The sequence below is a fragment of the Macaca fascicularis genome, chromosome 1 (genome assembly GCF_037993035.2).
Source record: "Macaca fascicularis isolate 582-1 chromosome 1, T2T-MFA8v1.1".
Classification (NCBI taxonomy): Eukaryota; Metazoa; Chordata; class Mammalia; order Primates; family Cercopithecidae; genus Macaca; species Macaca fascicularis.
The window spans coordinates 43,828,322-43,854,528 of record NC_088375.1 but is presented as its reverse complement, the minus strand read 5'-3'; the positions used below and the strand labels follow the sequence as shown (position 1 = coordinate 43,854,528).

At 34.0% G+C, this 26,207-nt stretch overlaps 1 protein-coding gene across 2 annotated transcripts in view; it reads left to right on the top strand.

Annotated features, from left to right (window-relative positions):
- The window catches only part of TPR (translocated promoter region, nuclear basket protein), a 62,401-nt gene that overhangs the window by 22,489 nt on the left and 13,705 nt on the right, over positions 1-26,207 (top strand). For both annotated transcript variants that reach the window (XR_012430695.1, XM_005540244.4), the window contains exons 18-40: positions 94-256; positions 1,826-1,960; positions 2,466-2,606; positions 3,565-3,730; positions 6,192-6,358; positions 7,350-7,502; positions 7,936-8,052; positions 9,058-9,261; positions 9,533-9,717; positions 10,141-10,288; positions 12,234-12,371; positions 12,464-12,595; positions 13,875-14,005; positions 15,439-15,649; positions 16,527-16,670; positions 16,983-17,181; positions 18,146-18,351; positions 18,562-18,623; positions 19,154-19,362; positions 20,302-20,574; positions 21,382-21,530; positions 22,140-22,223; positions 26,005-26,205. Coding sequence is in view for 1 of the 2 variants with exons in the window: in XM_005540244.4 (XP_005540301.3) it covers positions 94-256; positions 1,826-1,960; positions 2,466-2,606; positions 3,565-3,730; positions 6,192-6,358; positions 7,350-7,502; positions 7,936-8,052; positions 9,058-9,261; positions 9,533-9,717; positions 10,141-10,288; positions 12,234-12,371; positions 12,464-12,595; positions 13,875-14,005; positions 15,439-15,649; positions 16,527-16,670; positions 16,983-17,181; positions 18,146-18,351; positions 18,562-18,623; positions 19,154-19,362; positions 20,302-20,574; positions 21,382-21,530; positions 22,140-22,223; positions 26,005-26,205 (3,718 nt within the window). In the remaining variant the exon portion in view is untranslated. The remainder of the gene's footprint in view (positions 1-93; positions 257-1,825; positions 1,961-2,465; positions 2,607-3,564; positions 3,731-6,191; positions 6,359-7,349; positions 7,503-7,935; positions 8,053-9,057; positions 9,262-9,532; positions 9,718-10,140; positions 10,289-12,233; positions 12,372-12,463; positions 12,596-13,874; positions 14,006-15,438; positions 15,650-16,526; positions 16,671-16,982; positions 17,182-18,145; positions 18,352-18,561; positions 18,624-19,153; positions 19,363-20,301; positions 20,575-21,381; positions 21,531-22,139; positions 22,224-26,004; positions 26,206-26,207) is intronic.

Below are 26,207 nucleotides of genomic sequence, written 5' to 3'. Positions count from 1 at the left end.
TGGGGAAATGGGTTAAGCTATTGTGAAATTTCTTCAAGGAATTAAGCTAGGATATCATTTCGGTTACTTATAGAATTACTTTTTTCATACCAGTTATGAAATGCTGCAAGATAACGTTGAAGGATATCGTCGAGAAATAACATCACTTCATGAGAGAAATCAGAAACTCACTGCCACGACTCAAAAGCAAGAACAGATTATCAATACAATGACTCAAGATTTGAGAGGAGCAAATGAGAAGCTAGCTGTCGCAGAAGTGAGTCCAATATCCTGTATCCGACTTGCATTATAAGTTGCATTTGACATTTGTTTAGTTTTTACTTTGAATTTTACTCACTGATAGGACTTAGGTATTTAAGAAGTTTATAGATTACATCCAAGTAATTAATACATAGTCTGCAAATAGCCAGTGTGCGTTAGTGAGGTGATTGTTTCTATTAAGATGGAAAAGGGAAAGGAATTTGTTTTTCTGCTGGACTAAGATTTACTCGCAAGTCTTGTATTTCAAAATAAATTTGTAGGTCAGTGTTCGGTTCTAACAAAGATAACAAAGACAATTTTTTTTTTTTTTTTTGAGACAGAGTCTCCCTCTGTCACCCAGGCTGGAGTGCAGTGGCACTATCTCGGCTCACTGCAAGCTCCATCTCCCAGGTTCACGCAATCCTCCTGCCTCAGCCTTCCGAGTAGCTGGGACTACAGGCACCTGCTACCACACCCAGCTAATTTTTTGTATTTTTAGTAGACATGGGGTTTCACTGTGTTAGCCAGGATGGTCTCGATCTCCTGACCTCGTGATCCGCCCGCCTCGGCCTCCCAAAGTGCTGGGATTACAGGTGTGAGCCCCCGCGCCCGGCCAGACGAATATGTTTTATTCATTCTTGCTCATCTGAAATAAAAGGCAATATAATAATTATATTGCATTGAATTTTATTTCTGAATTTTAACTTGACTATAAATGTCCATTTGAAATTAACAATATTTTTAACTACTTAGTTCAGTGATGATAAATTTTTTATATAGTCTTCTTTATTACTTAGTTATCTCTTCTGTCTTTGATCATTACTGTAAGCAAGGTATGGTTGTCCCCCATTTTACCTGTGTGAAACAAACTCAAGAGCTAATATATAATTTGCCTATTTTGGGACAGTCATGAGAGATGGGTTGGTTAGGACTTGAACCCATGTCTTATAATACTCTTATAAGGCTGTATTCTTTGTTTTTATCTTGCTCCATCTCCGTTGTGAGGAGTGGGCAGCAGCACTTTTTCAAACTGGTAGAGTGAATTTTATGGTTGATTATTTTTATGAATCATTGTGTGTAAATATGAGTACTTTGAGATTATTGGTTTTCAAAACATTCTCCCTGGTCCCCTTGAGACTCAGAGTGTACTCTCTGGGTTGAGGGGAGGGAGATGATTTAAATAGATGAATCATCACTTTTAAACAGGTACTTAGAAACCAGCTTGGATTCTAAAACTTACATAATTTAATAGTAGTCAGGTATGATTATAGCAGTCAAGCAATTCTGCTTTCTTATTCTTACATATCAAATTTTTCTTGCTGTTATTTTTTAAAGTCTGGATTGTTAGAGCAAGGAACCATAAGTATTTGTAGTAGTCAAAAGATTTTTTCATTGATCATCCCCAATAATTTTTGCTTCATATTTTAGCACATGAAACTAAGTTATATATTTCCTTGTACAATGAGGAGGTATAGTCTCTAAGAGCATTAAAAAAAATGTAGTGATGTATGAATCATTTTATAATCTTAATACATTTTACACCATGTTTTTCAGCATTTTTTGTTTCATTTCTACTTATGTTAAGGTAAGAGCAGAAAATTTGAAGAAGGAAAAGGAAATGCTTAAATTGTCTGAAGTTCGTCTTTCTCAGCAAAGGGAGTCTTTGTTAGCTGAACAAAGGGGGCAAAACTTATTGCTAACTAATCTGCAAACAATTCAGGTAACCAATAAAAAGCCTATGTAGAAAAAATTTATAAAAGTTAAATTTAGATTATGTTTGTATTCTCTCAATTTCCTTAATTAGAAAACTTATCCATCACTTTTGTCATCCATTATAATCATTGAATTTTGGAGTTTATTAAGACATTTCAGTATTTTAAATAACATATTGAAAGAAAATTGATTGAAACCATACATTGGTAAGTCCTCAGTTATATTTACAGCGTCCTGTGCAGTTTTACTATTTATAAGATTAATTCTTTGGTTTTTATTTTCTTTAAAACTGGGAAATCTGAGTGATGATCGTAATATGTTCCATCTCTTTCGTGTATAATAGATGTTTTAATATTGAAAAATACCAGAATACTTTCTTGATAAATACTCTGGATTTTAGCTTCTTCATGTAGAAATGGGTTTTAATACTGTAATTATTTCTCGCCTATAATTTTTATTGTTTTGTATTGCCTTTTTCTTAAGCATAACCAAAAATCTTTTCTTTACTTTAGGGAATACTGGAGCGATCTGAAACAGAAACCAAACAAAGACTTAGTAGCCAGATAGAAAAACTGGAACATGAGATCTCTCATCTAAAGAAGAAGTTGGGAAATGAGGTGGAACAAAGGCATACACTTACTAGAAATCTAGATGTGAGTCCATCAGAGTTCTGAATTTCTGTAGTGTGTTTATGTTCAGTAATTAATCTGGTGTGTGGACAGTCTGCCATCTAAGATGAAGCATGATTTTGAAAAACTTTCTCACTAAGTTTCTTGCCTCACTCTATACCCAGTAATTTTTTACTGGGTGCCATGTATTGTGAGTTTTATTGTGTTGGGTGCAATTTTTGTATTCCTTTAAATCTTCTTGAGCTTTATTCTGAGATGCAGTAAAGTTAATTTAAAATGGTTTGATTCTTTTGACTTTGCCTTTTATGATGTATTAGGTGGGCCCAGAACAGTGTGCATTCTGGAGTTATTATTCTGCACTACTGAGGCCAAGACTTTCATGAGTTCTAGTGCCAGTGTCCAGTGTAATTGTGGGTTTTTTTTTTTAGTCTGGCTGCTGGGAAGAGTCATTATTCTTGACTTTCTTTGAGTGACAGATACTCTTCACTCTTAATTCCTTTGGACAATTCTTCCCCTGTCTGGGGTAAGCGCCTCATATATATATGCAGCGATCACTACTCTGGTGAATATTTAAGGAGGACCCTCTGTAGAGCTCCAGGGTACTCTGTGTATGCACCTCTCCTGTCTTACATTCTGTCTTACAAATTTGAGCTGCTTTGGTCTCCCTGGACTCAGATCTGTGTTCTCAATTCAGAGAGTCTCCTGGCCTCTGCCTCATTTCCTCTTCCCTGTGTCATAGCCTGGAAACTTTTAAATCAGTAAACCGAGGCAATATAAGGTTCACCTCTTTTGTTTTCCATCTCAGGGATCTCAGTTGTTTCATGTGTTTTCTCTGGTTTTTTTGGCTGTTTCAGGTGTGACAGTATATCTATTTTCTGTTACTCTCTCTTGGCTGAGCTCCAAAGGTTTATAAAGAGATAGTTTGAACCTTTAGTTGCTTAGGAACCTAAAGAGAGTGTTATAAGGTTGATGTATTTTATAGGTTCAACTTTTAGATACAAAGAGACAACTGGATACAGAGACAAATCTTCATCTTAACACAAAAGAACTATTTAAAAATGCTCAAAAAGAAATTGCTACATTGAAACAGCACCTCAGTAATATGGAAGTCCAACTTGCTTCTCAGTCTTCACAGAGAACTGGTAAAGGTAAATAAAATAAATAGACCAATATAATTGTAAATAAATAAGTATTTCTTAGTATTATATATTCTGTCAGTAAATAACCTTATTCTTTATGAATGCTAGTAAAATGAAACAAAAAAAAAAACCAAAAAAACACAGCTTTTTCTTTATACAGTGGTACTCAGTTTTGGGCCTATAATAGTAAATTCGCTGTTTTAAAAGATTCAGAATAGTTTGGCTTGGCCTTTGATCAAGGTATGTACCCAGTTTTCTAATCCTTGAAACTATTTATTGATACTTTAAAAATTATTCTTTCTGAAGAGAGGTATTTGATTTTTAACCCGGGCCCCTTGGAAATGAGGTTACATACCAAATCTACAATAAGTTTCTCTTAAAGAAAGAGTTGATTTGTGATCTCCTTTAAAGTAGTATTCCCAATTTTTGCTTATTGGTAGCCTCAGGTAAAACATTTGTTTCATTAGATTTTGCTTCCCTTTTTAAATACATCATTTCAAGGTCAAAGCCTTTGTGTCTCAATAATCTTTCTATATGGTTTTATTTCTTAATACAAGGGAAATAAATAATAAGTGTATGCAGACTTTCTGATTTACACAGTTTTTCAACCTATGGTGCAAAAGCAGTACACATTCAGTAGAAAATACTTCAGTACAGTATTTGTTCAGGAAATTACATGAGATACTCAACACCTCATTATAAAATAGGCTTTGTGTTAGATGATTTTGACCAACTATAGGCTAACGTAAGTGTTCTGAGCACCTTTAAGGTAGTCTAGGCAAAGCTATAAGCTATAAGCTAAGCTATGGTGTTCAGTGAGTTAGGTATATTGTATGCGTTTTCAACTCAACGATAGTTTCAAATTATGATGAGTTTATCAGGATGTGCCCCCACTGGGAGTACAGAAACATCTCTCTGTATATGTGCATATATACAGACTCATAAATATCTGATCCATATAAATAATGGGTATATAATTATCTAGGAGATAAGTATATACTTTCTTGTTGATATCACGTGATAAAACATTCTTTCCAACTTACAGTTTTCTGCCTATTTTATGTACTTCTGATAAAAATTGGGCTAAATTTTAGATTTAAGATTTAGTGTTTTAGAGTAAATAATGTTTAATTATTGGGAGAATCCACCCCCAATATTTCAACATAGGTTCTATTTTCCATAACTATTGGCCGACTGAGAAATAAAGAGAGACAGTACAAAGAGGAATTTTACAGCTGGGTTGCCAGGGGTGACATCACGTGTTGGTAGGACCATGATGCCCACCTGAGTCTCAGACCAGCAAGTTTTTATTAAGGGTTTCAAAAGGGGAGGGGGTGTAGGAACAGAGAATAGATACAAGGATCACATGCTTCAAAGAGCAAAAAGCAGAACCACTGATAAGGGTCTAACAAAGATCACATGCTTCTGAGGGAATAGGGCAAAGGGCAAAAGCAGAACCACTGATAAGGGTCTGTGTTCAGCGGTGCACATATTGTCTTGATAAACATCTTAAACCAGAAAACAGAGTTCGAGAGCAGAGAACCTGTGTGACCACAAATTTACCAGGGCTGAGTTTTCCAAACCCTAGTAAACCTGAGGGTTCTGCAGGAGACCAGGGCTTATCTCAGTCCTTATCTCAACTGCACAAGACAGACATTCTCAGAGCGGCCATTCGTAGACCTCCCCCGAGGAATGCATTCTTTTCCCAGGGTATTAATATTAATATTCCTTGCTAGGAAAAGAATTTAGCGATGTATTTCCTACTTGCATGTCAGTTTATAGGCCCTCTGCAGGAAGAAAAATATGGCTCTTTTTGCCTGACCCCGCAGGCAATCAGACCTTATGGTTGTCTTCCCTTGTTCCATAAAGATCGCTATTCTGTTCTTTTCAAGGTGCACTGATTTCATATTGTTCAAACACACGTTTTACAGTCAATTTGTTAGTTAACACAATTATCACAGTGGTCCTGAGGTGACGTGCATCCTCAGCTTACGAAGATAACAGGATTAAGAGATTAAAGACAGGCGTAAGAAATTATAAAAGTATTATCTGAGAACTGACAAATGTCCATGTTAAGATGAAATCTTCACAATTTATGTTCCTCTACTGCGGCTCCAGCTGGTCCCTCCGTTCGGGGTCCCTGACTTCCTGTAATATTTAATAAATTAAGAGTTCTGTCATTTCTTCATATAGCTACCTCAGTTTAGTGGAAATATTTGATTGTTCTCTTTTGAATATTCTTTTCTTAATTTTTGTAACAGATTTCAAATATTAATATTTGAATATTTTGTTTTTGAGGAAGTAACATAACAAAGTACCTGTTTTTATTTTTGTATTTGACATGCATTGAAACGTACTTTCTAAATATATCTATATTTGAACCTTAATGCTAATTTCACAAGCTCTTTATAACAGTCATCTCGGATACTATTGAAAATACTAATTTTAACAGAGCTGTTGTATCTTTTAGGTCAGCCTAGCAACAAAGAAGATGTAGATGATCTTGTGAGTCAGCTAAGACAGACAGAAGAGCAGGTGAATGACTTAAAGGAGAGACTCAAAACAAGTACTAGCAATGTGGAACAATATCAAGCAATGGTTACTAGTTTAGAAGAATCCCTCAACAAGGAAAAACAGGTATGTATGATTCTGAACTCAGAATTCAATCTGAACACATTTGTTAACTTTGTTTTTATTAATTAGAGGACTGCTTTGTAAGGCACTGGTATGAATTAGACCAACATCATTGCCTTTAACCTTATGAAAGTACTTGAGTCTCATAAGACAGATAAAACAAAAACACACAAAATTCATGAAGCAAAGAGGTTATCCTTGCTGTTGGAATGGTCCAGATCAAATGTTGAGAATGAGAGGTCGGGAATGTTATTTGTTTTCTGGGTATGCATGCCTTCACGAGAGATGGCATTTGTGCAGATAAAGCCTTGAATGAAGGTATCTGTGTAGGCAAATAGAGTAGAAAGGTATTTTACATACTGGGAACCCTCAGCCATGGTAGAAAGCCTTCAGAAGATGACAGTTTGTAAAGTGAGTAGTGAAGGGATACAGTTATAAATGTAGTTGATAACCAAATGTGAAAGGTTTTAAATATGTTAAATTATATTCTGTAGGTTTATTAAGAGCCATTGATTTTTTTTAACATGTCATAATCAGATTTTTTTTTTTTTTTGATTAGAAAATTAATGTGGTAGATTGGAAGATACAGTGCTCATTTTGAAGGCTGTAGCAGTAGTCTAGGGCTGCAATTTTAAAAGATCCTTTTGTAGTTGACATCACGGTAAAGACATCACAATGTGTGAGGAAAATACCTTTCAATTGTAGAATAGATGGATTTGGCAAGTGGATGTGAGGATTGAGGGAGAAATGAGAGATTGGAAATTTCATTTCAAAAAAGAAAAATGGCCAGTAGCCAAGCTGAAAGGTAAATGCTTGTAGATTTATATGGTGTTTTTGCTTGTTGTCGAATCTTCTAATCACCTTTACTGGATACTTTTTCTAATATAATGCAAACATTAATTTTCTTATCAAATTAGTTTTGATTTGGAGAAAGTAATTATATGATTTTAAATGTGTGTAATTTTTATATCCTACGGTTTGTAATATGGTAAAGGTGACAGAAGAAGTGCGTAAGAATATTGAAGTTCGTTTAAAAGAGTCAGCTGAGTTTCAGACACAGTTGGAAAAGAAGTTGATGGAAGTAGAGAAGGAAAAACAAGAACTTCAGGATGATAAGAGAAGAGCCATAGAGAGCATGGAACAACAGGTAAATAGGTTAATGATATTAATGTTGTTGTTGTTGTTGTTGTTGTAAGGATTTGAATTCTTTTAACTAGGTCATTAGTTGCCATTTAGTTCATCTCAGCAGAAATTTATTAAAAACATAGGCAAAATTATGTTTTACTCTTTTCTGTACCTCTATATACATTTCCCATTGAAATGTTTAGACTACTTTACAGAAATAGGTATCAGTGGTTCTTTTTAAAAGCCCCTACCTGAGATGACTTTTGCAAATATTAGGGGATGGATAGAGTTGCAAAACTGATTTTATCAGGGTGTGAGCATTTTAAATTTAGCAGCAGTTTTTTGGTCTAATTGGATCTTGAAAAATGAGCCTTCAGTATAGTAACACTACAATACAGTATTTTCCAAGTAAGTTTGCAATTAATTTTGGTTTTAATCTTGTTCTTTCTACTTAGTTATCTGAATTGAAAAAAACACTTTCTAGTGTTCAGAATGAAGTACAAGAAGCTCTTCAGAGAGCAAGCACAGCTTTAAGTAATGAGCAGCAAGCCAGACGTGACTGTCAGGAACAAGTAAGTGGTGCTCTTATAGCCAGTTAATTGAGAAATGAGTTTTGATCCTAGAGAATGATTCTTGAAGTATATTTATGCATTGTGAGAATTGGTGGACCTTGGAAAAATTCAAGATTATTTCCACTTTTGTGGAACTTAGGACAAATTGAAAAGCATAGATGAAGGCTAAAAATAAATACATAGTGCAATATTCGTTAACAAAGCAATCTTGACAGTGGGAAAACAAAAACAGGAGTAGGAGACTAAAATTTGTACTTGGCTCTTATTTGCGAAAATTATTTTACTATTGTCCTTCACTAGATCCGGTTATAAAATTATAGATCCAATTGATTAGAGACAGCCTTTCCTTAACAAAACAAAAACCTCTTGATAACACTGTTAATGCATTACTAAGTTTGCACATATATCTGTATACTGCTTTTTATAAAATGTTAAAAAAAAGTCTCATTAGTTTGAGTGTATGTATGTGCACACGTGTTGAAGCTTTTTATAATTTTTTTATGAACAAGAAATGATAAAAATTCAGGAGTCAGAGTTACTAAAATGGTAGGATGGGATAGGAATACGTTTGAGGATATTGGTAATGTTCTTATTTTAAGTTGGGTGTCATGTTAATAGCTATTCATTTGGTTACTATTCTTTATTGCCTATATATATGTAACATGTATACCACTATTTTAAAATGTAATACAGGGAACTGCTTCAAAGTAAATTTCATTAAAATCAGTGGATCTATAATTTAGTATTTATATAGCTGAGTTATGTTTAGTTTCTTATATCGGAAAGTTTGTCCAAATTGCTACCATCTTCTAAGTTTCATTTCTGACAGTTTTATTATATTTCATTAAGTAGCTAAAGCATTAACTTTTAATTTCTTATTTTGCTACATTTAGATTGTCTTTACTTTTATTATTTAAAAAGTTCAATGTGTATCTTTTCCAAAAGTGCTAGCTAGCTTTATGGATTTTTGATCTTTGGTATCAACTGGGAAATAATTTCTTATAGGCTAAAATAGCTGTGGAAGCTCAGAATAAGTATGAGAGAGAATTGATGCTGCATGCTGCTGATGTTGAAGCTCTACAAGCTGCGAAGGAGCAGGTTTCAAAAATGGCATCAGTCCGTCAGCATTTGGAAGAAACAACACAGAAAGCAGAATCACAGTTGTTGGAGTGTAAAGCATCTTGGGAGGAAAGAGAGAGAATGTTAAAGGTATAATTGTAAATCTGAATAGAATGTTCAGTTGAATTCAAAGAATTTTTTTTTTTTTTTTTGTGAGATGGAGTCTCGCTTTGTCACCCATGCTGGAGTGCGATGGCGTGATATTGGCTCACTGCAATCTCTGCCTCCCGGGTCAAGCAATTCTCCTGCCTCAGCCTCCCAAGTAGCTGGGATTATAGGCATTAGCCACCGTGCCTGACCAAGTTGTTTTTTAAAATGTGTATTGGAAAATCTGCTATTCTGATAGACTCTTGGCTTGCAGGATGAAGTTTCCAAATGTGTATGTCGCTGTGAAGATCTGGAGAAACAAAACAAGTTACTTCATGATCAGATCGAAAAATTAAGTGACAAGGTCGTGGCCTCTGTGAAAGAAGGTGTACAAGGACCACTGAATGTATCTCTCAGTGAAGAAGGAAAATCTCAAGAACAAATTTTGGAAATTCTCAGGTAAATCATGTTCTTACTGCTTCGTTTCTGTGGTATAACAACTGTGAAATAAAACTACAAATCATAAATTAAAGAGATTATACATAATTTTGATACAGAGTTCATTCTTCTATTTGTCCAAAAACTCATAACTTTTAACATTTACACATACTAATAAGTGACTAATAAGTTGAATCTGATAGTAGGAACTAGAGCAGATTTCTCTTGAAAAACTAAATGCCTTTCAGATCATTTTAGAGATGAACATTCTAAAGCTAGTGTCTATAAAATAGAAATGCATTTCCCATTATTGTTTATTATTAATAAAAACATGTGAAATAGTTATTAAAGTCAATGATTTTTGTCATCTTACCAAATTATCCAAGTTTTGAAATGTTGGCTTTTTAAAATTCACATAAAATTTTAATATCTGTATTTTTGTAGATTTATACGACGAGAAAAAGAAATTGCTGAAACTAGGTTTGAGGTGGCTCAGGTTGAGAGTCTGCGTTATCGACAAAGGGTTGAACTTTTAGAAAGAGAGCTGCAGGAACTGCAAGATAGTCTAAATGCTGAAAGGGAGAAAGTCCAGGTAGGTATAGTAAGCTTTAAGAAAGCATTTGTTAAATCAAAAGAGAAACACTCATTTGTATCTCTACTATTTAGCAAAACGTAAAATTTAACTTGAAGTAAGCATTCTTCTAAACTTATAAATTCATTAAGCTTTTGTTAAACACTAATATAGTATAGTGCTTGAAAGTAAAGGCTCTGTAACCACACTGCCTGGTTTCAGATTCTAGCTTCATACCATTAGCTGTGGCATTGAGTACATTGTTTAACTTCCCTGCTCTTAGTTTCTTCATCTGTAATATTTGGATAATAATGAGGATTAATTGAGTTTGTGCACATGAAGCATTTAAAAGCATGTCTGGTATGTAGTGGGTGCTTAATAAATTCCAGCTGTCTTAATTTATTATCGTTATGGTTTATACATGTGGATAGTCATTCTAGGATAAAGTGATTTAAACTGCTACAGAATATCTTTCTCACCCAAGGAGCAAAAAGTAGTAAAAACTAACAACCAAAGGAAAAGAAGCTGTGGTAGTGAAATGTATGGTAATAACACAAGCTTGACTCCTTACGGCACACTACCACCCAAAGCTTATTGTTGAGTTACTTCATTCTTAGGAACTACAGTAATATACCCCCACATCTAGAAGGAAGGAAATTAAGATCTTAAAACATTCACCTCTTTTAACTGATAAGTAGTCAAAATAACTGTTAAGAAACCATTGAACAGGGAAAAGTAAATAATGAAGTTTATGGGATTTATGTGTTCAGCAGAAGCTAAAGTTTCTAGAATTATATCCTGTTTAATTCAAATGTATCTCACCATGGAAATAATAGAGCCTCCAGTTCAATGGAGTTAATACTTGGAGGAAAAGGGACAGAATCAGAGTCTGTAACAAAGATTGCATATTGTTTCAGTCTTTTCTGCTTCCTTTTTTTTTTCCTTTGGGCTATAGAAAGTAAATACTAGAAAATGCCTGCCCACCAACAAGTTCACAGGGGGAAACCAACTCTTAAATATAGGAAGAAGAGAGTCAATAAGTAACATAGATTATATAAAAAGTAATATAATGGGCCGGGCGCAGTGGCTCACGCCTGTAACCCTGCACTTTGGGAGGCCAAGGCAGGCAGATCATGAGGTCAGGAGATCGAGACCATCCTGGCTAACACGGTGAAACCCCATCTCTACTAAAATATAAAAAAATTAGCCGGGCGTGGTGGCAGGCTCCTGTAGTCTCAGCTACTCGGGAGGCTGAGGCAGGAGAATGGCATGAACCCGGGAGGCGGAGCTTGCAGTGAGCCAAGATCGTGCCACTGGACTCCAGCCTGGGCGACAGAGCGAGACTCCATCTCAAAAAATAATCAAACAATAATAATAATAATAATATAATGTCTGTCTAAGCTTGAACAGTATAGCATGGCAACCATGAAATATGCTATAGCTTTAAAAATAGTGGGGGAAGAAAGTAATATACCAAATGCAAAAGATGGATAATTATACCCTATGAGAAGGAAAAAATTCTTCACAGATAATTCGGTAAAATTTCTCATAACCAAAGTGATGAAACAAAGGATCAAAATAAAGAGATTTCTGAACAAGAGGGAATAAACTGAGATTAAAATAACATTTTAGAACTAACACTGAATTTAGTGCCGCAAGGAAAAAAAAGATACAGGAAAAAAAAAAAAATAGAGATTTGGATTGATGTTTTTACCTAATGTTAATACTTCGTTGGTGGGATTTGTAGCATCTTTTCACTTTTATCTTTGTAATTCTTGTATTTGTTTAAACTGTGCAGTTAGCATGCCTCACAGAAAAGTAAACATGAACTTTCAAAAATTTTAGTTCTAAAAGTTGAAACTTAAATCCTCTTTACTTTGTTGTAGGGAGGATTTGAGCTCATAGGAACAGGTAGACTTTCAACTATTGTTAGATGTTGGTATGTATATTTATTTGAAATGTTTAGGTAACTGCAAAAACAATGGCTCAGCATGAAGAACTGATGAAGAAAACTGAAACAATGAATGTAGTTATGGAGACCAATAAAATGCTAAGAGAAGAAAAGGAGAGACTAGAACAGGATCTACAGCAAATGCAAGCAAAGGTTTGTTGCTTGGTTATCAAGAGTGGAAGCATGTTATTTTTAATAATAAATGAATTTTTACATTTGTTGTTAAATATTGGCATGACTTTCAGGTAAGGAAACTGGAGTTAGATATTTTACCCTTACAAGAAGCAAATGCTGAGCTGAGTGAGAAAAGCGGTATGTTGCAGGCAGAAAAGAAGCTGTTAGAAGAGGATGTCAAACGTTGGAAAGCACGTAACCAGGTAAATGCAGTTAAAACTCTTCCAAAACATGGAAACGTGTGTTTTTCATAACAGGGGAAACTTAGGGGGATAAAGATATTTGAGGAACTAGTGAAAATTACTGTGTTTATTAGTGGAAGTCTGTTATTTACATGTATTATGTTATTAACACATGTAAATATTTGACATGTTAAACTTATAACCCAATTTATTAAAAATTTTTGTTACATTATATACATTTCTAAAAAGCAGTTACTTTATTTTCCGTAATTTAAAAGTTTTAGGCTTTCATTTTATCCCTAAAATATTTTTATACATGAAAATAGAAATCTGAGGCCAGACATGGTGGCTCATGCCTGTAATCCCAGCACTTTGGGAGGCCAAGATGGGAGGATTGCTTGAGCCCAGAAGTTTGAGACCAGCCTGGGCAATGTAGTGAGACTCCATCTCTACAAAAAATTAAAAATTAGCTGGGCATGGTGGTGCATGCCTGTAGTCCCATCTACTTGGGAGGCTGAGGCCAGAGGATTACTTGAGCCTAAGAGGTCGAAGCTACAGTGAGTTGTGATCATGCCACTGCATGCCAGCCTGGGTGAGAGAGGGAGACGCTGTCTCAAAAACAAACTAGGAATGTGTATACTTTATTGTATTTATTGAAGCACTTTAAAAAGACTTGTTCACTGGAACGTTTTTAGGGAGATGAAACCATGTTAACATACTGTGGTTAGAAACTCAGCTCTTTATTCAAACAAAAGGTTAGAAATCTGCCTTGCATGTACTAGTTATATGACTTGGGAGAGTTTCTTAACCTCTTGGAGCTTTAGTTTTCCTCATTTGTAAAATGAGGGAAACTCTTATCACCTTTTGTGTGATAAAAAATGTAATACACGTAAAGCACGTTACCTGGCCTCTACAGAAGGTTTGTGTGTTTAACTTGTAATGCATTATCTACATTTTTTTTCTTTTAAATGTCACTTCAATGAAATTAGATACTTAATATTGAAAGTTTTGATTCTTTGGATCCCTTTATTTGGCTTCTAACTAATCTGAAATGTTTATTCACAAATATGAAAATATAATGAGCAGTTAATGACATTTGATTTGTTTTCCTCTTCCGTTTTGGCTAGACTTCTTAGCCAAACCAAAGCTAAGTTTGATCTTAGTATCTTGTAGTTCCATGCTTGATTACTTTACATGCAAGTAACCTAATGTAAACATAATCAGATATTCTTCCATTTTATTATAGCACATTTGTTTCATAAAACCTAAAAAAATCAAGTAAGCATTTTTGTTATTCTAGCATCTAGTAAGTCAACAGAAAGATCCAGATACAGAAGAATATCGGAAGCTCCTTTCTGAAAAGGAAGTTCATACTAAGCGTATTCAACAGTTGACAGAAGAAATTGGTAGACTTAAAGCTGAAATTGCAAGGTATATTGAAAGAAGCCTTAAATCATATATAATATATAAAATCTTAAAGAAGTTTATTTTACTTACTTATATGACTCCCCAAGTGCCTGCCTCGTGGTTTAAGAAAGAATGGAACGTGCTAGAGCACTCATATCTGACTTGCGTCTACTTTGTAGAGTCAAGCAGTGATTTAATATTATGCCTTCATATATAAAGTATGTATGAGAATATCCTCATTATAGATAATTATTTCTCTATATTTTATTTTTTAAAGAGCTACTCAGTAGAAGTCTAAAGCTAAGTTTATAGCTATCAAAGACTTTTACAAGTAGTTTTTGTTGTTGTTATTGTTGTTGTTTTGGTTAGCTGATATTTGTGACTCTGTAAGGGAAGTGGGTTTTATTGCTTTGGCTTTTTTGTTCCTTTTTGTGGAGAACAGTGTTTCCCTCTGTTGCCCAGGCAGGTCTCAAACTCCTGGGCTCAAGCTCTCCTCCCACTTCTGCCTCCCTAAGAGCTGGAATTACAGGCATGAGCCATCATGCCTGGCCAAGGGAAGTTTTTAAGTCTTAATTTTTTCTTGCATGAACTAATAGCAAAGTGTTGCCCCTTTAAAATTAAGAAATTAAATATTAATGTTTCTGGTTTACCTTTTCTGAAGCTTTAGTGTAATTTGTCCATATCATGACCCCATTTATATATTGCTTTACAACTTACAAATTTGTGTGTTTTTTATACATACATGTGTATATATATTCTCTTTGTAGCAATAGTCTAGCATGTTAAGTAGAAGAGTTATATTTTAATCTTAAAAATGAAGAACCTAAGATTCAAAAAGATTGACTACCTAATTCAGGCCATCTGATTTCAAGTTCAGTTCAAAATTAACCCGTACTCTTAATTCAGGCCATCTGATTTCAAGTTCAGTCCAGGATATAGTACAGGCATTGGCAAACTATAGCCCACAGACCTAATGTGACCCATGATTTGGTTTTGTACAACCTATAAGCCAAGACTGATTTTTATATTTTTAAAGCATTGTTGAAGAAAAATGCAGCAAAGACTTTGTGGCTTGCAAAGTATAGCATATTCTAATATCCAGCCCTTTACAGAAGAAATTTGACAATACTCAATGCAGTAGAAAGAGGGTGGGTTTTACTCTCAAGCAAGTCTGAATTAAAATCTGAGTACCATCACTTGATTTTAGTTTGTGAAATTGCGCATGTTACTTGACCACTGGTAACTCTGTTTTTCTCATCTCTAAAATGCACATGTAAACCTATGTAATAAGATCTTGCCTAAGGACTGTAAATTTGTAAGTTCTTACCTTTGAAGTATGTGGGTATTTTTTAGGATTTTCAAAAAAAAAAAAATTTATTAAAGCAGTATAACGTAAAGTTACGTTGAACTTCAAAATTTGAAAGAAAAATCTTTATTTTTTCCTCCATTTTTTAAAGATCAAATGCATCTTTGACTAACAACCAGAACTTAATTCAGAGTCTGAAGGAAGATCTAAATAAAGTAAGAACTGAAAAGGAAACCATCCAGAAGGACTTAGATGCCAAAATAATTGATATCCAAGAAAAAGTCAAAACTATTACTCAAGTAAAGAAAATTGGACGTAGGTACAAGACTCAATATGAAGAACTTAAAGCACAACAGGATAAGGTATTTTGAAGAAGCTTTTCTTACAAAAAAGAATTAGGGTGAATGTTATGAAATCTTATTTCTTTGTAATTTTGAATATTACTAGCTTTCAGATACTAAACTCGTGTAACCATATATGATATCTTTATTTAAGAATAGTTCTTTAATATGCTGAAAATGCATTATAAACTCACAAATTTTGGTAAATACTAGATATATTTTGGTTCAGTTTTCACCTTTCAAGTACTCTCCATTTTCAAAGCTATGTTCTTATAACTCATTGGTAATTACAATTGGATATTAAAAAATGATGACTAATCAGGTTTTGTATAGTTTTAAATAAATTATTTATGTTAACCACCTATCAAAAAAATTCAGAAATCTTTATTATGTTTATATTTTGAATCTAAATGTTGTTTTTAATTCCTGAAGGTAAGGAATTTGTATATTGAGAATTACGTATTTATTACATGTTGGATTAGAAAATAAAGAAAAAATTCGCAATTACTACCCCTTTGTTTTAGCCACTATTAGTACATTAGTATCCCTTTTCATACATATAAGCGATGTGTTTTTTCAAAGAAATAATATTATATGCTTATATTATTTTGTAGTCTGCTTTTTTCACTTGATTCATTATTATGAAAATGCAGTTCAGTGTTGAAAATTCAACTATAATGCATCATTTTGATTAGCTGTTTAGTATTCAGTTATGTGGAAAACCACAACTAGTTCCCCGTTTTTGGAGATTACAGTTGTTTCATAGAAAATTCTGTTTCGAATACCTTCAAGGATAAAGTTTCTTTGCAAAGCTGTGATTATTTTCTTAGACAAACTTGCAGAAATGGAATTACTGAACGTAAATATTTAAGTGTATTATTACTGTTTGTTGTCTTAGGTTATGGAGACATCGGCTCAGTCCTCTGGAGACCATCAGGAACAGCATGTTTTAGTCCAGGAAATGCAGGAACTCAAAGAAACGCTCAACCAAGCAGAAACAAAATCAAAATCACTCGAGAGTCAAGTAGAGAATCTGCAGAAGGTATGAGTGTGAGAACAGTCTGTTCCTAATTCTTTCCTGTTATACACCTGAAGAAATATGTACTAACTACTGACAGTTTCTCTTACCATGTGGGAATGGATACATTTTATTCGTTTTACTTGGAATGGCTCCTGTAAGTAAGTAGTACCCAGTCATCTTCAGGTGTGCATTTAGTTGGTCTGACCACCATTTTTATGCTTCTATTTAATCTTTTAAAGAGCAAATTAATAAGTTATACTTTAAGTTGCTACCACATACAGTTTATATTGAAATGATTGAATTCCATGGTGAATACTTTGTTTTCCTTTAAAGACATTATCTGAAAAAGAGACAGAAGCAAGAAATCTCCAGGAACAGACTGTGCAACTTCAGTCTGAACTTTCACGACTTCGTCAGGATCTTCAAGATAGAACCACACAGGAGGAACAGCTCCGACAACAGATAACTGAAAAGGAAGAAAAAACCAGAAAAGCTATTGTAGCAGCAAAATCAAAAATTGCACACTTAGCTGGTAAATACCTGTTTAAAGTTTGAACTTGGTAATGAAAGTTGGTTGTGTGTTGCAGGCTTAAAATTAAATGGAATAGAAATAAAAGGTATCTACTATGAAGGGTGTGTTTGTGTCTGTGTGTGTGTGTGTGTGCGCTTTAAATATTAGGAATAATTAGTTGGACACAAAGAGCAATCCTAATTTTCAAGTGATGAGGACGTCCTTGATATGATGAAATTTTTCTCAATTGTTGGCTGGCAATAGATAATGGAGTACTGCTATCCTTCTGCTTTCATGAATAACAATTTTATCTTGTGACAGAGATCCTTTGAGCCCAGACCATGCTGCCTACACACCTTATGTAGACTGCATAAAGATCTTTACCAGTCCAGGGATTTTTTTGTGCCTCATATGGTAGTGGGCCCCTCTAGCTCTTTGGGGAGAGTATCATGTCAAATTTATGAAGAACCTAGTTCTTCAAGGATCAGGGGTTTATTCAGCCTTGCCTGTCAGTCTGCTGAGTAGTTAAATAAAATGTCAAATCAGTTGGGTTTTGTTACAGGCATTTTTTTTTAAATGATCTTTAAGACAATGTCCTAACAACTTACTTGATTTTAAAAGTTCTTGAATTATTTTTAAACAGTGCTGTAGATTATATGAAATAAAAATTTTGCAATTCATAATAATGAATTGAATGATACATTGAAATATAAAAGGGCTTCTGCTAACTCAGATCTTTAGTTTGTTGAGATTTTAGTTAGGAAAAACTAAATTTTTATGTTGGAGTAAGTATATTTTATATTCTAGTAATAAGTGAAAACATGAATGTACTTAGAACTTTGCTCATTGAGATGTATAGTATATCATAACTAATGTAGATGTTATAGTAGTAGAATCTGATGTGACCACGTGTCAATTAAGTGCATAAATGTTGTTTTAAATGTTTGATTGTAATATTAATATAATCACCTGGTTACTTCTTTAGGTGTAAAAGATCAGCTAACTAAAGAAAATGAGGAGCTTAAACAAAGGAATGGAGCCTTAGATCAGCAGAAAGATGAATTGGATGTTCGTATTACTGCTCTAAAGTCCCAATATGAAGGTCGAATTAGTCGCTTGGAAAGAGAACTCAGGGAGCATCAAGAGAGACACCTTGAGCAGAGAGATGAGCCTCAAGAACCTTCTAATAAGGTGATTAGCTAATTCTGCTTAAGTAACAAATTGTTTTTCTTTGTACATTTTACTTGAAAGTGCCTGGTGACATAGGAGCCTTTGTCAGAGTGAATTTTGGCTAAAATTCAATGTATGCAGAGAGAATTAACAATAGTGAAATATTTTTTGTAGCATTTTTAGTGGACTCTTGTGGGCTAGGAACAACAATCAAGAGCTTTCTCTTTATAGGTCCCTGAACAGCAGAGACAGATCACGCTGAAAACAACTCCAGCTTCTGGTGAAAGAGGAATGTGAGTTTTAGTTATTTCATAGTCTGTTATTTTTCTTTTAAAGCTCAGGGAATATCTAGTGATCTTTCTGTTTAGGAAACAGAAATCTGTGTATTCTATTGTAAAAACATACACTAAAGAGTTATTTTCTCTGCAAAACTGTATCATGTGTTTGCCAACTTGTTTTCAGCATACTTTCAGTCCTATCAGATGAAGCTTTGTGACAGAGAAAACATCTCTCATCTTTTAGTTTACAGTTGGTTTCTAAGGCTGCTACTGATTTTCCCCGTGATGTTACATGATGACAGATATAAAATGCTGGGCTGAGACTTGGGTTCAGCAATTCAGCAGCTGGATACGTTCTGCATTGTCAGGATGCACCACACTGGAGCATTCCCTGTATAGTTTTTAATGCTTAAATTCAAAACAGCTTTAATAAGGCTCTGAAATACTTAGTGAACAAAAAAATAGAGACCTGTACTCACTGTGTTTTTAAAAGTATTTGTGTAATAATTTGTTATTAATTATTCTTGCATTTTCTCCTCTATTAGTGCCAGCACCTCAGACCCACCAACAGCCAATATCAAGCCAACTCCTGTTGTGTCTACTCCAAGTAAAGTGACAGCTGCAGCTTTGGCTGGAAATAAGTCAACACCCAGGGCGAGTATCCGCCCAATGGTTACACCTGCAACTGTTACAAATCCCACTACTACCCCAACAGCTACAGTGATGCCCACTACACAAGTGGAATCACAGGAAGGTTAGTAAAATAATACAGATCTGATTAGACTGATTGCTTATTTAGATTTATTATGAGAAAATGACAGTAATTTCAAAGATAAGTGAAGTGTCCAGTACAGCTGAAGTCAATGTCATTATAAAAATGGATGCTTAATATTTGCAGTACATACTTCTAGGACCAAAAATTTCACTTGTAATGACAAAGAATATATGAAATCCACTTTGGAAAATCATACTGAATTACTGGCTCAACCCAACATTGCTTTCTCACTGAACCTGACCATTTCATTGCTTTCTTCAATTTTTTCCCATGACATTCTGTTACTCATTACAGCAGTTACAACTTTGTATTTTATTCTGTGGTATACATGCCTTTTTACTCCACTACATTGAGCTCCTCAAGGGCAAAAATCTTGGCTTCTTATTGTTTAATCCCTTTACCTAACTCCACAGTAGGTGTTCAGTAAAACTTTGCTACCTGCATAGTTCCTTATATTCTTATCTTGATAAATGTTAGAATTCAGTAAATTATTCAAGTGTATCTGTGCTATGAAAATACAGAATGTTTTATTTCAACTACATCCAATAAACTAAATATATTACTAATTACATTTACTGTTATATCAATTAAAAACAAATGATGCTTAATGAAAAATTCTAATTATACTTCGAGCTTAATTTCATTAATTTTATTCAACAGTAATTTAAATGAGTAGATGCAAAATCAGTTTCAGATACTTATTTATTTAATTGAGCCAACATTTTATTGCATGCTACATATCAGTTACATAGGGAATATAAAAATCCATAATACATTACCTTTACCCACAGTGTATTTGTCTACTAAGTGCCAAGAGAATCCTTGTGAAAGGTGACGTTTACCGCAGAATAGGGAAAGATAATTTCAGTTTTGATGAAAGTAGAAGTCTTATATTCAGCATTATGATTATTTTTTCAGCTATGCAGTCAGAAGGGCCTGTGGAACATGTTCCAGTTTTTGGAAGCACAAGTGGATCCGTTCGTTCTACTAGTCCTAATGTCCAGCCTTCTATCTCTCAACCTATTTTAACTGTTCAGCAACAAACACAGGCTACAGCTTTTGTGCAACCCACTCAACAGAGTCATCCTCAGATTGAGCCTATCAATCAGGAGTTATCTTCAAACATAGTAGAGGTTGTTCAGAGTTCACCAGTTGAGCGGCCTTCTACTTCCACAGCAGTATTTGGCACAGGTAAGATTAATTTTAAAATGAAGTCAGAGTACACCTATGCATTTATAAGATCTCGAGTATATCTTGAGTTACATATCTTGAGTATATCTTGAGTATATATATCTTGAGTATTCTTTGTACAAATGAAGTTAAGTAAACCTATACAATTATGATATCTTATATGTATTATAATACATATCACAAGTACTCTTTGTGCATACTTGCTTTCTACCAGATATTAGCATGAACGAATATATTACTAACATTTTATTTCATGTTTACTGCTGAATATGACTATTTTAGATCAGTTGTTTGTCATTAAGATGATTCTCCCCCTCCAGTTGCTTTTTTTACTGGTTTTACCTATTAACGTAAAACATATTGTATGTAATTTAACGGAGGTCCAGAGGACTAAAAGACACCTAAGATAAGACTATATACTGATTTACATATAGTGTACATTTTTTCTTATTCAAGGAGTCCTGAGTTTTGTAGAAGGTCCCATGTAAACTTTGTAAATAACAACATATTAGTATAATCTCAGTGAATCAGATATATTGTAAAAATTGGTTGACTTTATTAAGCAAAGCGTGGGTTGGTATAAAAACATTGACTCAGAGTGTAAGTTGCTCTTTGTTTACCCATAGCTTAGCAGAAACAAATTATGTTGATGCATTGATCTAGGAGTTGGTTGAGTGTATTTTAGTAATCTATACAATTAAATGTTTACTGTGTTCTCCTTTAGTTAAGTGACTGTATTGGGTAAATTATCTTTATCTAAATCGAGTTATGATCATGCTCTAATTCAAGATTTATGTAATTTCAAAGTTTCAGCTACCCCCAGTTCTTCTTTGCCAAAGCGTACACGTGAAGAGGAAGAGGATAGCACCATAGAAGCATCAGACCAAGTCTCTGATGATACAGTGGAAATGCCTCTTCCAAAGAAGTTGAAAAGCGTTACACCCGTAGGAACTGAGGTGCATAAAGTTCTTTTGTCGATTTTAATCTTTACCAGTAGAGTTAAGGTACTCTTTTCAGTTATAGCCTAGAGAAAATTAATCTTTTGGGACCAAAATGTTTTATCTGGAAAACACTTTTATTGAACTTTCTACAAAGATTCCACTGACAACCCAGGTATTGTTGCCAACAGTGTTTTATGTTCTTGCATATCTTTAATTTGTTTCTATTTCAATAAAAAAACACAGTTATAAAAACACAAATTGAATTTCATCTCAGCTTTTAAATATCATGGACATAAACTGTTACCTGCTGTCTTTTTCTAAGATTAACCAAAATTATATTCCTTTTTGTTGTTAAGATTAAATTATAATGAAGCAGGTTTCAAATCAAACATTAAGGCTACTAAATTAATTGTATTAGCATGTATTAATGTTCATAAACCTTACTTTGTGTATACTGAGGAGGAATGTGATTATAATTTTTAAATAAAATTTTATTTTTCTATAGTTTCATAAAATTAAAGATTTGAAGGGTTTTTTCAAATGAGAGAACTAACAAAAACAGGTAACCCTTCATCTTCATCTGCTACACTGATATGGTTAATATATTAGTGTATTATGATACAGGAAGAAGTTATGGCAGAAGAAAGTACTGATGGAGAGGTGGAGACTCAGGTATACAACCAGGATTCTCAAGATTCCATTGGAGAAGTAAGTAAAAACATACCTAACGTAGCAAACTGTTGCTTTTCATGAATGAAATTAGCTTTGACAGATTGAAACATTATTTGGTCTTTTTTTTTTTTTTTTTTTTTACTTGTTCTTATTATATTTAATGAAATTAAATTAATCATTGCAGAGTCTGCTTTCTTTTACTCCTATGAGTATAGTGTACTGCCTTCTAAACTTAAAGAAATGTTTTTGTTCATATATAGCACAGATTTCCAGATTTTTTAGAGTTGTGAGCCAAGATTTTTCACTATTTTAATTACATGGAATACAAGAGTGCTAGTTGTGTCTGGAGTTAATTCATAGTACCCCATTTGCTGCTTCTCTCTTACTCCCCTGTATTATTTCCCTTACGGAATTAAAGTAATCCATAAGAGGAAATGCATTTATGCACCTCTTCATTTTTTTATCTTTCATTGAGTTTCCTCTAGAGCAGTTTTACTAGTGGAGAGAATATAGACCCTGAAATTACAAAGCATGAGGTGAGCTTTGTGACTGTAAAGCATGTCCTTAATTCCCTGCATTGTCTCATTTGTCAAAAAATACAAAGTAGTACCTGCCACATATTAGGCACTCAGGGTATTATTACTTTCCTTTCTTCCCTCTGTCCCACAAAATGAGAATTCATATTGTCATCCAGAAGACCCCCAGGGTGGCTAAATACTGTTTAATAGAAAGGAGAGCTTTATTAGTGATATCATTTTGCTAATGAGGAAGAGATAGTCTCCAGCATGGACCAGAGGTGTTTTGTCTTCACACAGGGCAGGGACAGGTGTGGTTGTATGCCTCACAGGGTCCTTATTACACAATAGAATCATACATATTCAGCAGGTTTGGGGAAAAAGCTATACATATTTATGAGGGGAACTGAGCATATGAACAATAGGTAAACCTATATAATATACATCCTGTGTTCACTTTGGGGCAGGGTTTTAGCACTAAAATGATCTGGAATCTGGCTCTTTATGTGAAGAGTGAACAAAAGGTGAACTACGGGACACAAAGACAGTTTGTGCGCAGCCTCTTTAAGCAGGCTGAAACTAGCTTAAGGTGTCTGCTGCAGTTGTTTGCCGGTCCTCTCTACAGTCAGAGTTGTAGTCGTTGTATTGTAAATCAGAGATAGAAGTCTGATAACTTGCCCGATAGCTCCAGTTAGAGGAGTTTAGCAAAGTCGTATTTTTTTTAATTGTATGTACGAATTTAGAAATTTGCCGTGCCAGCCAGGCCCTGAACCCTTGACCTACAGGTAACTTTTGTTTCCTTAACCTTTGGGTTTGTCTTAGTTGACAAAATGGCATCTATTTTGGTCTCTCAGATCACAATATATGATAGTAATTAAATATCAATATTTAACACCGAACTCATTACTATATGCCAAATGTTGATCTAAGAAATTTTTATTTATTGACTAATTTAATCTTCATTATACCTCATAGTTACAGAAACCGATACCCAGATAAAGTAGTGTACCGAAGTTCACATAGCATTGGAACTCAGATTCAAACCCAGGCTAGGTAGTTTTCAACTGTCCTAAGCTTGAAACAGTACTTTTCTCTGGATAAACTTTCTGAATCATCTTATGCTATAATTATTTTATCCATGTAAAATTAAGGAATTATCTCAAGCTAACCATAAATAGCCATATCACAAGTAAATTTTAGTTTCTTAGCTGCGTTAATTTTGTAAGCTAATTTTACCAGCTTTCTTTGACTGAAAACACTAAACTAAATCTTCAGATGAATATGTAGTACAAGTCGAACATCCCTAATTTGAAAATTCAAAACTTTTTAGGTGCCAATGTGCAAGCCACATGTGTAATGTTCCACAGCTGACTTAATGTGATGGGCCACAGTCAAAACAGTCAGAACTTCATTTTACACACAAAACTATTAAAAATACTGTGTCAGATTAACTTCAGGCTATGGGTATAAGGTATATATGAAACGTAAGTGAATTTTGCATTTATGCTTGGATCTTACAGATATCTCATTATGGATATGCAAATATTCCAAAATCCTAAAAAATCCAAAATCTGAAACACTTCTGGACCCAGGCATTTTAGATAAGTTATTCAGAGCGTACTATAAATGATATCTTTTTCATCTATCCTTTAGAGAGCATTATTTCTGAAGAACATAATAATTTGAAAATAATAAGATGTGAATTTCTGCTTTCTTGTCAGACTTGGTTAAATTATACTGAAATCTTCTGCGAAAGCTTTTTCTTGAAATTGGCAAAATTGTCTGTGACTCCAAAATACCATTTGGATTTTTATTCTACCCTTCTAGCATTGTCTACTGAATGTGTAACAGTTTATTTTTCTGATTTTCTGACAGTGAAGCAGATGTTCTTTACAAGTGATGCTTTTTCTGAAATAAGCATGTCACTTTGAGGCACTTTTTAAATTAAATCATGACTTACTCATTTTTTCCATTATGGCATGTGTAATTTTTTATGAATGTCTTAGTTTAAAAGATACTGTTGCTGGCTTATATGAAAAAATGATTTTAGTGAGTGCTTAAGCCAAAACGACATTTAACTTTTGATAGTAAATGTTATAAATGAAGTTAAAATAATAGTTTATTTCAGTAGTTAACAAAATAGAATTGTGGAAATAGATTGAGCAAGGAGTTGTCTAGTATCTGATATATTTATTTTGGTGTGAAGGCTTGGAATAATTGGAGTTTTGGGGAGGGAAGAAGTTCTTTGTAAAAAGACAACAATAATAACTTATGTATTCAGTGCTTTTCTTTGTGAAAAGACAGTGGTAATAGCTTATTTATTCAGTGCATTTCCAAATTAGGTCTAGTTTGGGAAAACCTTCTCTTAAAACATTGCAGACCTATGAGTATTTTTTTTTTTTTCTGACTTTGGTCTGTAGCTGTATTGTACACTATCCGCACTGGTCATTGAGCAACTGAAAAATGGCTGTCCAGATTGATATAAATATAAAATATACATCAGATTTTTGAAGACTTAGAAATTTTAAAATGTGAAATATCTGGTTAATAATTTTTACATTGATTACATGTGGAAATATTTTGGATATATTGGTTAAGTATGTTATTAAAATTGATTTCACCTTTTTTTAAAGTGGCTACTAAAAAATTTAAAATTACATAACATATTTCTGTCTCACAGCACTGATGTACGATATCACACTAGTAGTTTTGAATACATAAATATTTGTTTATATTTTTTTCTCTTTTTCTTCTTGGAGTATTAACCAATAAGATTTATGATAATAAATCTTCTTCTATAGGAAGACATTAAGGAAACTCAAAGGTTCGTCTTCTTTCTTCAAAAATACTTGAAGTACCATTTTTAAAATTAAATGCAGCTGGCTGAGGTAGCTCACACCTATAATCCGAGCACTTTGGGAGGCCAAGGTGGGCAGATCACTTGAAGTCAGGAGTTCGAGACCAGCCTGGCCAACATGGTGAAAACCCGTCTCTACTAAAAATACAAAAAATTAGCCAGACGTGGTGGGGGGTGCCCATAGTCCCAGCTACTCAGGATGCTGAGGCAGGAGAATTGCTTGAACCTAGCGGGGCGGAGGTTTCGGTGAGGTGAGGTTGCACCATTACACTCCAGCCGGGGTGACAAGAGCAAGACTCTGTCTCAAAAAAAATAAATTAAATTAAATGCTGCTAGTCCATAAGTACTCATTATTCTTTACTTTGACCTATAATAATACCTCACATATAGTTTTAGGTATCTTTATAGGGCTCTTAATTTTTTTCTTGCTTTTTTATTTTCAAAGGGAGTTACCCAGGGAGATTATACACCTATGGAAGACAGTGAAGAAACCTCTCAGTCTCTACAAATAGATCTTGGACCACTTCAATCAGATCAGCAAACAACAACTTCATCCCAGGATGGTCAAGGCAAAGGAGATGATGTCATTGTAATTGACAGTGATGATGAAGAAGAGGATGATGATGAAAATGATGGAGAACATGAGGT